The sequence below is a fragment of the Camelus dromedarius genome, chromosome 18, assembly GCF_036321535.1.
Source record: "Camelus dromedarius isolate mCamDro1 chromosome 18, mCamDro1.pat, whole genome shotgun sequence".
NCBI lineage: Eukaryota > Metazoa > Chordata > Mammalia > Artiodactyla > Camelidae > Camelus > Camelus dromedarius.
The window spans coordinates 31,519,752-31,534,134 of NC_087453.1; the positions used below are offsets into that span (position 1 = coordinate 31,519,752).

A 14,383-nucleotide genomic window follows, 5' to 3' on the forward strand; every position below is an offset into this window, starting at 1 on the left:
TTTATTTACCTAGGTTAAATTGAAGGCAAATAAAATCTTGTTATATCTGTTGCAAATCTCAGCAAGAAAAATAACTTGGTATGATGAAAGTTTTGTAAGTAAATTAAATGCAAGTGAGATAAAAGCTTTTGCACAAATTCTTTAGGAATAATTATATTTTAGGAATGTCTACTTAAGAATAATCTCTCCAGATATTTGGAAACTTGAAATTTAGAGTTGTGCTAAATTAAGCTAAATGATGGAAGTTTATTTAATAACTAGGTCATTTTCAAACAAAATAATTATTGAACATTGGCTTTTCTTTGCAGAGAAACTAAAGGTATTTGGACTATTGATGGACGTGTTTGGTACGACCCTGATATGTTCTCTACAACCATATGCCTTTAGAAAGTATGGGTATTTACATTTATCAATCTACAGAATGCTAATATAAGATGGTTCATAATTGCTTACTTCTTAGTTTTTAATAGAAATTAGTTTTTAAGAGTTGAGGATTCAGATTTAAATATATAACTAAATCTACTAGGAAAAATAAAGGAAACATTTTAGTATACAGTAGGAAAGTAGGATGTATGTTTTCAGTAAAGAAGTCATGAGGAATGTAATTGCAGTTCATTAAGGGAAAAGAAAGTAATGTTGTTCTAGGGCTGGTTGTTTCTAGATGGAAAAAAAAATAAGAGATAAAATAATATGAACACAAAGTGATGGAAGGTTTGTGGAAAAGGAGCCCTAAGAAAACAGCTTTGTCCATGGTCAAGATTGGTTAAGTTTAGATAAAATTTAATTGAATAGATTAATTATGTTATTAAAAGTAACCTAGTGCAAGACTAGATTTGTTTTTCCCTCTCTGCTAAGAAAACAAAGTTTTCCTGGAATGCTATCTTTGATAATAGTTTGTATGAGTTTCTGTGCTTTTAAGTGATCTATATTTGCTTTTGAGATCTCTTCTCATTTTGGTTAAGAAATAAGTTACTTTCTCACAGAGACCTATGATCTTATTTAACCAAGGGTTTTGAAACTTTTTGACAAACTTTCCAAATATAAAAATTTAATTAAATTTTTTTGACCTCCAGCTAACTTTGGGATGCCTCAGAGGGCCTCTGAGGCACCTCAGAGAGAAATACTTCACTAATATTATTTTGTATGTTAAATTACATGGAGAGTATTATCACAGGAGTGATAAACTTACTTAGAATATACTATATGGATAAATGTTATTAATATAGACATTCTAAAATTATATTTTTTTCCTGAAATTTGGGTATGTCCTAGTATAATATAATTCTAGCTTGTTATTGTAAAATGTTATGTGTCCCAGCAATTTGGTTAAACTTCTTTGTCAAAAACATTGTAATTAGATCTTTAACCTCGTCTTTTTAAGTCTTTTGCCATTCATAGACAGGTAAAATTTCGCTTTACAAAATAGCTTCATTTTCAAGGAGATTCACAGAAAAGACTTTTTGATAAGTACAGGTTTTTAATAACTTGTAAATCATACCACTGAACTGGGTAAGATATTTTAAAAATCTAATGGAAACTGATTTCATAAAACTGTTAACAAAAAGATTTAATTACATAGGACTGAGTGAACTGGTGAACATGGTTATATTTTTTATGGTTTCTGTCTGAAACATTACTTGCTTTTAACCTGTGTTTATCAGATATAGAGAAACCCTTTGCCTTAGGTTAATTGTGACTTTGAGCAATTTGGTAAATTATACCTTTGTAAGCAAATTTGAAACATTTATCTTTACTCTCTATCTGATCTCTCCAGAGATTGGAAACTCTTAGTTTCCCAGTAGCTATATCAGATAAATTAGGAAGGTCACTTTCTACCAGGAGCAGGCATCTCAAGGTATTTTGGGGACCTCAAAAAGGGAGCAATTCATGTAAACCTGTATGGCAAAATCTGTGACAAATCCATGGCAAGGCTTTCCTGGCCCTTAGAGGCCTTTTGGGAACCCAGTCTGAGACTCCTGGGAAATTCCACCATGGCCAATTTGGAGGAGGCCATATAGTCAATTGACTAGACTTGTTTTGCAAACAAATTGTCTTCCTTTGGCTGTGTTTTGTGGAGATGAGGGTAATTTTAGAGAGAAAAATATGTTTTATCAAATATTAAATTCTAGTTCTGATAATTGAGGTCTGTACTTACTGCCCAAGAATCACTTCCCAGATAACTCCTTGCTGTTATATTATATTATTATAAAGTTTAATTGAATTATTAAAATGGTACCCTAAGTTTGTTTCTGAAGCTTATTTCAGTAATCTATCTTTGTATGAAGTTCTAATGCCCCATGACCTGCAACCAGGAGATTGTGCATACTGGAAAAGACACAATTTAAAGGACCATCACAAACCTAAATTTGTCAGGTCCTATAACTAGCTCATGCACAGTGCAACTGAAAGGAATTGACTCTTGGATTAATATTTTCACTTACAAAAGGCCTTTGCACTGGGCTGGCCTGTAGAGAGGACTGCTGACCTCAAAATCACTTTAAAACAATGATCAAACAGAGAACCTACCAGACCAGAAAGAGAAGACAATATCTGAAGTAGACAGCTGACCCAAGAACCAGACCAGGACTGTATACTAATTACTTTGATAATTGCTCACACAGTTGCTTATGAACCAGATGTATTTCATAACTTTATGCATAAAGTTAATCAAATTGTTAGGTCTATGGTCAATTACTTATATCCAGTATTTCTAGATTACATTGGTTGATTTCTCCACTCCAAGGCTCTTATTGGTTGGCCCTTAGGAAATTTATTCTTGAAGAAAGAAATTATATTCTGTTCAGGACACTGTTGATATTACTAGGTGAGATCCCTTCACATGGCCAATTAATAATACCTGCTCTGGCCTTGGCCATAAATATGAATATTCTTCTAAAATTACTCAAGCTCCATCAGAGCAACAACCAAAACTTCAGCCAAAGAATATTACCTCCCATAATTATGGGACTGATTTATGTGGTTAACACCAGGCTATGGATATTTAAGTTTAAAGGCCCCTTATGTTGGGAACAATTAAATCATACTAAGGACAACCAGTCTAGTAACACTAGGAAATTGGGCTGGGTGCTTTATGGACAATGTCAATATATAATTTTCCTGAAAGATAAGGATTGGTACAGAACAGACTAAGTCAGACAGCCTGGGGATATACTGGGCTGCACCTAATGGAGGTTCTTGACTTAAATTCTTACTAATGACCTTACCAATACTGCTAGCTACATTATTTGCAAAACTGACTAGGCAACTTGAAGCAGTTGATCAGATAATAGTTTTATATGAGATCAATGATTGTAATAATGTAACTCTAGACATGGGAAGAAGCAATAAAAGAGATTTTTTTTTCCCCTGGACCATAACAGACCAGTAAGACAGGCAGTCTAGAGACTTTTGGCTACTGTTAATAAGGCCTAGTCCAGTGGTAGCACATTGAGTGGTCTATCAATAAAATCCTCACCTGACCTAAATGAGAATTCCTATCACCACGGGATGAAATGGCCATGAAATGCTTCCCACATCATGGTCAAATTTATGACCATTAAGTGACCCTGCCAAATAAAAATTGTCACTTGACATCTGTCTATATAAGAATTAAGTTACAAATCACTGCAGTCACTGACCTTCAACACACTGAAAGAAAGAAGTTCAGGGTGGAGATCAGGAATGAGGCACTCAGTACTCTGAGAAAAAAACTGGCAGAACAGGCCTTTAGATATTTTTAGGAAAAGATTTTATGAGCCCAAATTCTTCCATCTACTAATATCTAGAAAAGCAATGAAATCATTTATGGTGTCATCTGCTTTGGCCATTAAGGAGAGAAATGTATTTGAAAGTCAAAATGGAGTAGCTGTGTTTCAGATTTATAAAGTAAAACTAGGTAGCCATTGTGGGCATGATTTCAGATACATTCCTGTGTTGCTGAGAACTTGAATTTTCTGAAGTGTGTCAGACTAAAATGCCACCATGTATCAAAATAATCATATGTTTTCTTTCTTGGATCTTTCAATGTTACAAATTGCCTTCTTGAACTATCTTTATAATCCCTGAATATAACTACTTGATCATGGAATTCTGTTATTTGAATATACTGTTAAGTTTGCAATACTGATTTCTTACATTACTTTCTCCAAGCAATATTGCTTTATAATTTTCCTTTTTTAAAAATGCTTCCTAGTCAAATTTTGGGATCAGGGTTATGCTAGCTTAGTGGTTGTCAACTCTGGCTGGCCATCAGAATCTCCTCTAATGTCTTATTAACATATAGGTGTCTCAGCCCAATAGAAATTACTGTTTTCTAATTCATAATCTTCTGTTTTTATCTTTAATAATTAAGTACATTTGCTTTCCTTTTATTCCATACTACACTGGTTGTGTAATTTACTAGCTTCAAACTTTGTTCTTTAGTAAACTAAGAATATACATATTTTCCTCTAAGTATACAACTAATTGAATCCTATGGTGCTCTCAAATTGTTAGTTTCTAAGTATGATGTAATTGTAACTTCATTTCCCTATTGATTCAAGATTTACTTAGGAGAGGGCTTTAAAACTTTCAAGTGATTTTTAAAAATGGTCCATTTATAATTTTATTATTAATCTTTAGCTTTATTTCACTGTGACCCAACAATGTGACTTATAGATGTCACTATCTGAAATTTAATGAGATTTACTTTGTGGCATAGTATGTAGTACATTTTTATGAAAATTCAGTAAGTGCTTAAAAAGATAAAGTCATTTTTATGTTTTAAGTTTCAATATTCAATATACAAATATCAAAATAAACTCAACAGCTGCATTGCTAATGTCCTCTTTGTCTTTTTTTTTTTTTTTTTTTTTTTTTCATTTTTCAAGGACTGGGGCATACTTTATGGTTGGTCTTCCATCACTATTTCATATTTTTATTTTTTTCACTTTTGTTTCTAATCAGGAATGTTAAGTTGACCTATGTGATTTTCAAAGCCTCCCATAATTCATTACTCTATTAATTTCCAGTTTGTACAGAAGATAAACAGCCATATATACATTTTCTGTTACTTGATGCACAAAGGCTATAGGAGTTTTATCTTATTATTTTGTTCAATTTGAAGTTACTTTGTTCAATTTGAATTGTTATTTGTTGCACAGGTCTGCATAATTACAGGTTTTTAAAGCCCTCTGACCAACTGGTTATCTAAGAGGGGCATGTGACTCATTTTTCATTAAAGGTAAATCCATTTTCCGCAGATTTACTTCTGATCCTTAGACGGGCCTGAAACTGACCTGGTGAGCCCTGCATGGATTAACTTAGATGGGTAACTGCTTAGTAGAGAAGCTGAGCTAGACTGGGAGTTAGGACAGGGAATCCAGCCCTGTGGGCAAGTCACTTAGTCACTGTGATCCTCAGTTTCCTCCTTGAGAAGACCTGTGCTGCCCCTTTAACAAAGGGTTTTGTGAGGAATGAATGAGATGCTATATGAGAGACAAGGTGCCAGGAAGAGCCAAGCTCTCTACCAGAGTAGACTTGTCCACTCATACTCCCTGAAGTGGGGAGAGCAGAAGTTTGCATCTCAGAGATTTTACTGCTTTGAATAAGAGAAAAATGTTTCAGCCAAAAGAGAATTAAATAGGCAGTCTGCTCACTCTTTCATGTTCATTCATTCATCATTTATCATTCATTCATTCAACACAATGGTCAGCAAGACCCTTCCTCCCTTCATGAACCATATGCTTTAGTAGCAGAGATGGGCGATACACAAGCACAAAAGCAAGATCAGTGATGGGCATCGTTAAGAAAAGTGGGAGAAAGAGCCAAGTGCAAATGGGAAGTTGTTCAATGGGCACAAAGTTTCAGTCATGCAGGATAAATAAGTTCTGGTCATCTGCCCTAGCTCATAGAGCCTACAGTTAACAGTACTGTGCTGTGCACTTGACAACTGTGTTAAAGGGTAGATCTCTAAATATAGGATCACTAGGTGTACACCTGAAACTAATATAATTTATAAATCAACTAGACTTCAACAAATAAAAATAAAATAAAATAAAATTTTATTTAGAAAAAAAAAAAGAGTAGATCTCATATGTAGTGTTCTTACCACAAAAGAGAGAAGCAAACTTCCTGAGTTGATGGATATGTTTATTTCCTTAATTGTGGTGATGGTTTCACAAGTGTATGCATATGTCCAAACTCATCAAATTATGTAAAATAACTAAGTACAGGGTTTGATATTTTTTTTTTGAATATCGATTATACCTCTATAAAGCTGTGGAAAAAAAGAAAAGTGGGAGAAAAAACCCAGAAAAGGACCAGATGGAGGAGGTATAACAGCTGCTCTTTTAGAGAATGTGGTCAGGAAAGAACTATTTTTATTTTGGAGAATTAAAATCTTAACTATTAAGCTGCCTGGTAAGAGCACAATGTTTGAAACTTTCAAAAAGACCTTCATATTCCTTTTTCTTTTGCATTTTTATAACAGCTTTTTGAGGCACACAGTCTAACATGATCTGGATTTGAGAAGTAGCCACAAGGAATCTGAGACCCGACTGGACAAAATTTCAAACTAGTGACCGCACATACCCATTTCTTGTCTGGTGCTGCTCACACCTAGGCCGTACGTCTCTAACACATCCTTTACTGTCCTCATGGATTCATCATACTTGGCTGCCAGGCCAAGGAAGTTATAGGAACCCATGTTGATGACATCTTTGATGATTCTTCCAGTAAACCTGCAGAGAGAAGGGCCAGTGAACATAAGGGGCTTGCTCACATAATGCCATCCCAGTGCCCATAAAAGACTCTCACAGAGAGATCTTAGCTTTGGCCCAAGTCATATATTTTCTTTTTTAATTTTGATTTGCACCGTTGTTACTACACATTATTTTGCCCTTAGGGGAGAGTAAGCCCGTCATGAAGCTGGGCAGAGCATCAGGAAAAAGTTTCTGGGTCACGGATTATTACTTAGCCCTGGTTTTCCCTGGGTGCTTGCGTTTGTGACCCCTGTGCTCTGGTGTAAATTTAAGCGAGAACTTTCCAATGAGAAAGAGCCATGGTCATCACTGTCTCCTGCAGCAAGAAGGAGGAGGAGGATACAATTTGTCAATAAAGTTGAAAAGGACTCTTCCCAGCTGGCTCTATGTACCTTGCACCTTCTGATACACATGTCTCTTTCACTACAATGCAAGCAAGCCACCCTTGGTCACTTAAATATTGTGACTTCCCCCAATGGGCTCAGGAAGGCTTGCAAAGGGATGAATAACAGAAGGCCAGCTGTTCCATGCCTTGGTTTTTCAAATCTGTAATCTGGTGCCCATGCTAGAATTTCCTTGAAAGGGTTTTCTTTCAACCAAGCCCCTCCAGGTGGCTGCCTCACCTAAATGTCCAGTTGTAGTCATCTGAAACCCTCTCCATCACATCGAACAGAGCCCCCGGGGCACTGCAGATGGGCCGGTTCCAGTTGTCTCTGATTCTCATGTAAATGTTCCGTGTATAAAAATTCTCAAAGTTTTGATACAGCGGCACAAAATCCTGTTATAACAGAGGCAGAAGTTTACCTTTGGTTCCTCACTTTTTGTATAGTTCATTGGCAACTGAAGGCTAAGAGACCTGGAGGAGCCATGAAAATATTTCATCTCAAATATTCTGAGCAAGGGTACCTGGGGAAAGGGACAGGCAGTGTCAACAAATATCTCTGCGAGGTTTCCACCCCCAAAGGACTTACATTTTAGTGGGGAAGTGAAAAATGTTACAAATAAGGATCACAAATATGACAGCACCATACCAGACCTAAATGAATGCAGGAGACAAGGAACTCCTGTCAGTTCCATCCAAAGGGTAACAGATTTTATGTCTAAAGCAATTTACTTGGAAAAAAATTGTTGGATGATAATTTGGTCTTAACCCTGTTGAACATGAGTCTCCCCATTTTTTATGTTTTTAGACATGGGGATGAACTTGAGCTGTTGGCTCTGTTGGTATAACTGCTGGTAGGTGACTGAGGGCCCAGAATCTGAGTTGAAGAGCTTGTGAAGACACCTGGCTTATCTCAAAGGCACAGCCCTGTTTTGCTGTATAAAGTCTCATCCATGCCCAAGGCATTGCTGTTCAACTGAGGCTCAGAGCAAGACACATCTTACTGTGGCATCTAACTGCAAATAGTAAGTACAAGGCAAAGAATGTAAGACGTTGGCCAAAGCCATGTACTAAAGGTGATTGTAAGATTTGATCCATAGGAAGAGGCACATTTTGCTGGAGGAATCAAGTGGCTTTCTGTAGGAGGGGCCTTGGAGATGGGCACTGAAGGTGGAATGAGGTTGCCACAGGCAAGAATGCTTGGCGAGGGTCCTTGGGGTGAACGGGTCTCTTTGCTGGAAATTTGGGGTGTATTTGAGAAGAATGAGTAGAATAAAACACAAGGTGAAGACTGTCCCTCTATGTTCAGAGCCTATAATGGCTCCCATCTCACTTGGAGCTAAAGCCAAGTTCTGACTGGTCTGGTCCCTGCTTCCTCTCTGATTCCCTTATTTGCCCTGCAATGTCAGCTGGGCACAGAGAATGGGAGCCGTACGTGTCCATAGGAAGAACTTGGAAATTATCCTGGAGGCAGCAGGGAGCCACTCAATAATAGGGAGTGAGCTTCCCATCCTCCCTCCCATCTTCTCTGATTTATTTGCTCTCCTTCCCCTTAGGGAATGGAGCTGATTTCCTGAAGGAACAAGGAAGACCCTGGGGGAAGTCTTTGTGGAAGACCTTCTTATGCTACTCCTCTGGCCCACCTATCTTCTGAGCTGGTCCAGTCTGGAGGGAAAATATAGAATCTGCATCTTTTGTGGCTTGGTGGTTGCATCCAAGCCACAGTGTTTTCTATCACTTCACCTTTTGGTTTTTAGTGACAACAATATCATATCTGGGGGGAAATTGTAATTATCTACAAGAAAGAATGTTCACAACGACACACTGGGGGTCATCTACTGCATGTGAATTTGAAGGATGGTTGAGCAATTCTCCTGGCTACTTGCTCAGAGATCCAGAATTTCTACCTATGAGGAAATGAGCAGGTAGCTCTTGATTGAGATACATGCTCTGAGGGCAAGACAAAGGGATTCTAACCAATTCTGCAGGGTCAGTAAACACTTTCTGCCAGGGAATGATCTCCACACTCAATAGAAACTTTTATCAATTAGGTACTTGAAACATCTCTGTCAAAGGGATGGGCCAGTTTTTTTTTACCACATGGAGCAGCCATTGCTTGGTGGGTGGTGTGAACACTAACTCAGATCTGAATTTCACACTCAGCAGTCTACATGTTCCTGAATGGGACGGTGGAGTTTGAAACCTGCTTAGAATTCAAGATCTGGCCCAGGGAGGAGGGGTTGCTTCTGGGGCACTGTCCTATTTCTCTGTAACTGTGAGGCTCCATGCCTCTGTGTGGGTGTATTTTGACCCCACCTCATTCCTCTGTGCACTAGCAAGGTTTCTTCAGGAGCAGTCAACACCTTCAAAAAGTCACTGAACTCTAGTCTCAGGTAAGCCTCCCACAGCATTTTAACTATACTATAAAATGAATCTGGACTAGATATGGCAAAAGCAGAATCATTAAAATAGGATATATCTTTATCTATCTGTAGATTACTTATCACTTGGCCTACTTACCATCTTTATTTTTCTTCCTTACACAAAAGGCTAAATATGACTGAACCCCAGCCACAAGGATAAAATCACTTTGGGGAGTATGGTGTACATGTGTTGAGCAAAGTCTAACAATTCAGCCACAAAAGTGGCTTTGTTTCTCCTACAATATGACAAACTTTTTCATCCCAGTTAGAAGTTTATAAGGTACTTTATAAATTTCCAAGTGTTACAGACATTTTTTTAATCCTACATTTGTAGACAAATCAATAGAAAGTCAGAAAATTCAAGTGGACAAATTGAGAATTGTACCATGCTTCAGGGCTAGGTGTTTAAAAGGAAGTGAGGAGAACATATCCATGGCCCAATGTAAGAAATACTACCAAATTTGGAAGCATATCCCTTCTCATTTGATTTAACACATGCTCATTCATCAGCAGACAGATTTGTAGGGAGATTTGTCGGGAGAGAAAGAATCATCATAAAACACAGTTTGTCATTTGTGACTACACTGACACTTCTCATTTTATGTCATTATTTCCTTTTGAGAAACAGCTGTTTCTCTTACCACAGGTGAGTACAAAATAATAATAAAATATGTTTTGGGTTTTTTTTGTTGGAAACAGTAATTATTTTATTATATCATAAACAATTCTTTGAAGTATGATTAATACTAAGTAAAGATAGCTAAATTTAATTTTTCTTATAATTAGAGGGAGGTTGAATAAAGATGGCAGACTCCATGCTTGTATGTAATCCACCACTCACCTAAAAGTCCTGTGAAATGACAAAATGTAGATATTTAAAAACAAAATAAATTTATAAGTGCCTAGAAAGACAATGAAGAGTATCATCAATGAATCAGAAATATTGAAGTAATACAAAAGATAGAGTTTAAATGAGATCTGATTAATGTAGAAATAAGATCATAGAAAATCATGGCCCTGTAACATCTATGGAGAAGACTGATGTGGACAGACACTAACTGCAGGAATCTAAAGCCAAGAGTGAGTAACAACAAGAAGTTGATACCCCAGGTGATCAGTTGGGAACCAAGACCTCTTCGTCCTCCTTTCATTGGGTTAATAAGTAAGAAGCAGGTGCACTGCCCACAGCACAGAGCACTGTGCTGGGTGGCAAGACCTGAGTGAAAGAGCACTGCCCTTGTGTAGAGAGGTGGGACACCCACACAGCAAGAACGCAAGCCGCTGGCCCCAGCAACTCATTCCACTTCCCTTCTACAGTCACTCAAGACAGCTGAATATGTAAGCAAATAAGAACCCTTAAATACAAAAATGAGCATCAAACAAAATGTCATCGCTATTTGAGGAAAATAGCACAATATGAGGCACCAAATTCAATAAACAGAACTAACATTTAATAAACGATTAATAGAGCAAACAGGAAAAGAATTAAAACTACATAAGTAACATGTTTAGAAAGACACAACAAAACAGTGCATCCTTTAAAACAGTTAAAAGTCCAAAAGTATAATGGAGACATCAGAGAATGAAATTAATTAACCAGCATAATCAGCTGACTATCTTTCCAGGTCATAATAACAAAGAACAGAGGAAAGAAAATATGAAAGAAGACACAAAAGATATGAAGGGCAGATCCAGGTCCAATGTCTCAAATTGGACTTGCAAGACTGAAGGAAGGAGGAGACGGAGAAGGTAAGGTGGAAGAGGAGGGAGAGAAGGTAAAGAAAGAGGAGGAGGAGGGGAAGGTTTCACAGAGGAAGAAAGGTTTGACTCCCAAGACATATGTGTTCTCTCAACTCCTGAACAGAGCAAATAGGAGAAAACCCACACCAAGCTACATCCTGGTTAAATTTCAGAAGGATAAAGGGAGAATCTTAAAAGTCTTCAGAGAAGGTGAAAAGTCAGTTTATATACAAAGGAATCAGAATTAGATTGCTTCAGAATTTTCTTAGGTGGCAGTGGTGGGAAAGATTATGAGGGAAAATTGTTTTGAACTTAAAATCCTATACTCAGCCAAGCCAGCAACCAAATGAGAAATTCAAATACAGACATTCTAATATATGTAAGGAGTCATGAGTTGCACTCCCACAGGCCTTTTCTGTAATAATTGAGCATGTACCTCAGTAAAACAATGAAATAACTATGGAGGAAGACAGATGCCAGAAAAAAAATAGTGAATGAAGAAACTGATAAAATATGGGTTAGCCCAAGCAGTTCTGTATATGTACTATAAAGAAACAGAAACTAAAATTTATAAATAAATGACAACCTGGAGAATGAGTATGTGGGAGGAAGAAAGTGAAACTTTATGAACTTCTTCTGGTCAGGGGAAGACTCTAATTGCTAAATAATGGTACATAAATCCTAAATACATGTGTTAAGTATTCAAAGAGAACCATTAAAAAAATAGTAGGGGATATACTATATATAACTTCTTAACAGTGACAAGGAGGAAAAAATGCAGAACAAAGAAAACTCAATCAAATGTACCAAAAATATAAAAGGGAAAATATTTAAAATTTAATAATTAAAAATAAGCAATAAAAAATGTGAATGTAAAATATAAAGATGGCAGAAATAATTTAAACAAATGAGTAATTAAATATTAAGTTTAACCATGTGGAATTATCAATGTTTGACTATTTTTGACCAATAAAAATAGGAAATTCATATATTTCAAGTAAGTAATTGTTCATAGACTATATTATTAAAATACAGAAGCTTTCACATTTGTTTTAAAAATAAATCTGTATGCTTCTCATAACAGACATACATGTCTGCAAATGATGAAAATGGAAAATAAAGAGATGTCTATTGAAGCAAAAGTAGATATGTAAATATTAATATCAAGAAAAATAGAGTACAGGTAAAAGCATGATAAAAGGAAAAAAATTCACCAAAAACTATAGGAGCCATGGTCTTTCGTGCATCTGACAGTTATACTGAATTATAGAAGGGGAAAAAAAAAAAAAAAACCAAGAAATCCACAATTAAGGTGGAAAGCATTAACACACAGACATTAAGACACATTTCTTAGAAATTATAAGTTTTAGTAGACCAAAAAGATAAATCTACAGGAGTCAAGTAACATAATTAACAAGTTTGATGTAGTAGACATAAAATACAATATAATGGCACATACGGAAATTTAAAGAAATTCCAATACAACATCTAAGAAGCTGTGACAACAGAGGAGATAATTTATTAAGGTGGTAGTATGTGAAATTAAAATGTGAAAATATTAACAGCTTTCCCATACACCATCAAAAACTAATTAGTATATGGGATAAAGAAAAAATATGGTATTCAAATAGCACCGCTGTCAAAAAATTATACCCAAATAATAATCATAAGAAGAAAGGATAAGGCTTTAGATTATGAAAAAATGTAGTTTATTGAAGGACATAAAAAATATTTCAATAAATAAAGAAACATACCACCTTTCTGAGTGGAAAGACTATTAAGATGTCTAAAGTTAACCTATATGTATAGATATCATATATTACCAACTAAAATGGCAACAGTTTCTTTTTTAAAAAATAAATACCTGACAAGTTAATTCTAAAGTCTATATAGAGATAAAATCTCTAAGAATTACCTAAAAACTTGTAGATTCTCCTTAAAAATGTGACAAAGTAACCAGTTATTCAAATTAGTGAGTAAATAAATGAACTAATCAATTAATGATATTGAGACAATTTGAAAATCTCTTTTAAAAAATAGTTCTTCTATCTCACACAGCAAATAGAAATAAATCCTAGGAGATTAAATGTATAAACACCATAAATCATAAAAGTATTAAATAAAATTATAGGAAAACTTGTTATAAGATGAAAAAAAGCCTTCCTGAACATGACTAACTCCCCATCCCCAAGTTGAAAAAACAGCAAAAGTAGTAACAACAACAAAGAAAACGTAAAGGAAGTGTTTGATACGTATGACCTAAAGATAAAAAAAAAAAAAAAGTATATATAGCTAAATATAACATAGAAAAAGTTAAAAACCTTGAAACAGAATTGGAAAATATTTAAAACATTTAATAGATGAATTATTGATATAAGGATATATAGAAAGAGCTCCTGTGAATCAGTACGAAAAAAAAAAAAACAATTAAATAAAAATATGAGCAAAGGATATGAATAGGCAGCTCAAGAGGGATAAGTACAAATAAGTAATGCTCATAACACAAGAATCCCAGTTTTACTATTTATCAGGGAAAAAGACAAGAACATAAAAACGTTTACTTATCAGATTGACGAAAATGAAAAATATGCTGATAGTATCAATGCATAGCAAGCCCTCTCATGCACTGCTGACTGGAGTCTAGCTAGGCAAGTTTTTTCAAACACAACTTGATAATATTTCAGAAGTTGAAATATACGTTTCTTAGACCCAGAAAGCCACTTCTAAGAAATGTCCTTGAATAAATGCATATGCTGTTCATTGAAGGGTTGTTTTCAATAATAAAAAGGGAATAAAAATAAACACTCATATAACTATATTTTGGAATACTGTCATGCAGCTGTTAAAAGGAAGGAGGTAATCTTGTCTGGAATGAAAAGATCTTCAGCATATGGTTAAATGAAAAAAGACAGTCACATAGCATATGATATGAACCCATTTATATTAAGGGAAAGACAGAGCAAGTGCAAATGAGCATATGTGTAATTAAGTGAATGAAAAAGAAAGGAAAGATACACAAAGAGATGGCTTTGGCTCTCTATTTCCATAATAAAAAGGAAAAAAGACACAGGAAGGGCTCCTCATTAGAGCTTATCATA

At 35.5% G+C, this 14,383-nt stretch overlaps 1 protein-coding gene across 1 annotated transcript in view; it reads right to left on the minus strand.

Moving 5' to 3' along the window:
- The window catches only part of LOC105101171 (serine palmitoyltransferase 3), a 136,514-nt gene that overhangs the window by 86,607 nt on the left and 35,524 nt on the right, over positions 1-14,383 (minus strand). Inside the window, exons 3-4 of the mRNA XM_010994272.3 lie at positions 7,364-7,518; positions 6,571-6,719 (exon numbers count right to left, since the gene is read on the minus strand). Coding sequence (XP_010992574.2) covers positions 6,571-6,719; positions 7,364-7,518 — 304 coding nt within the window. The remainder of the gene's footprint in view (positions 1-6,570; positions 6,720-7,363; positions 7,519-14,383) is intronic.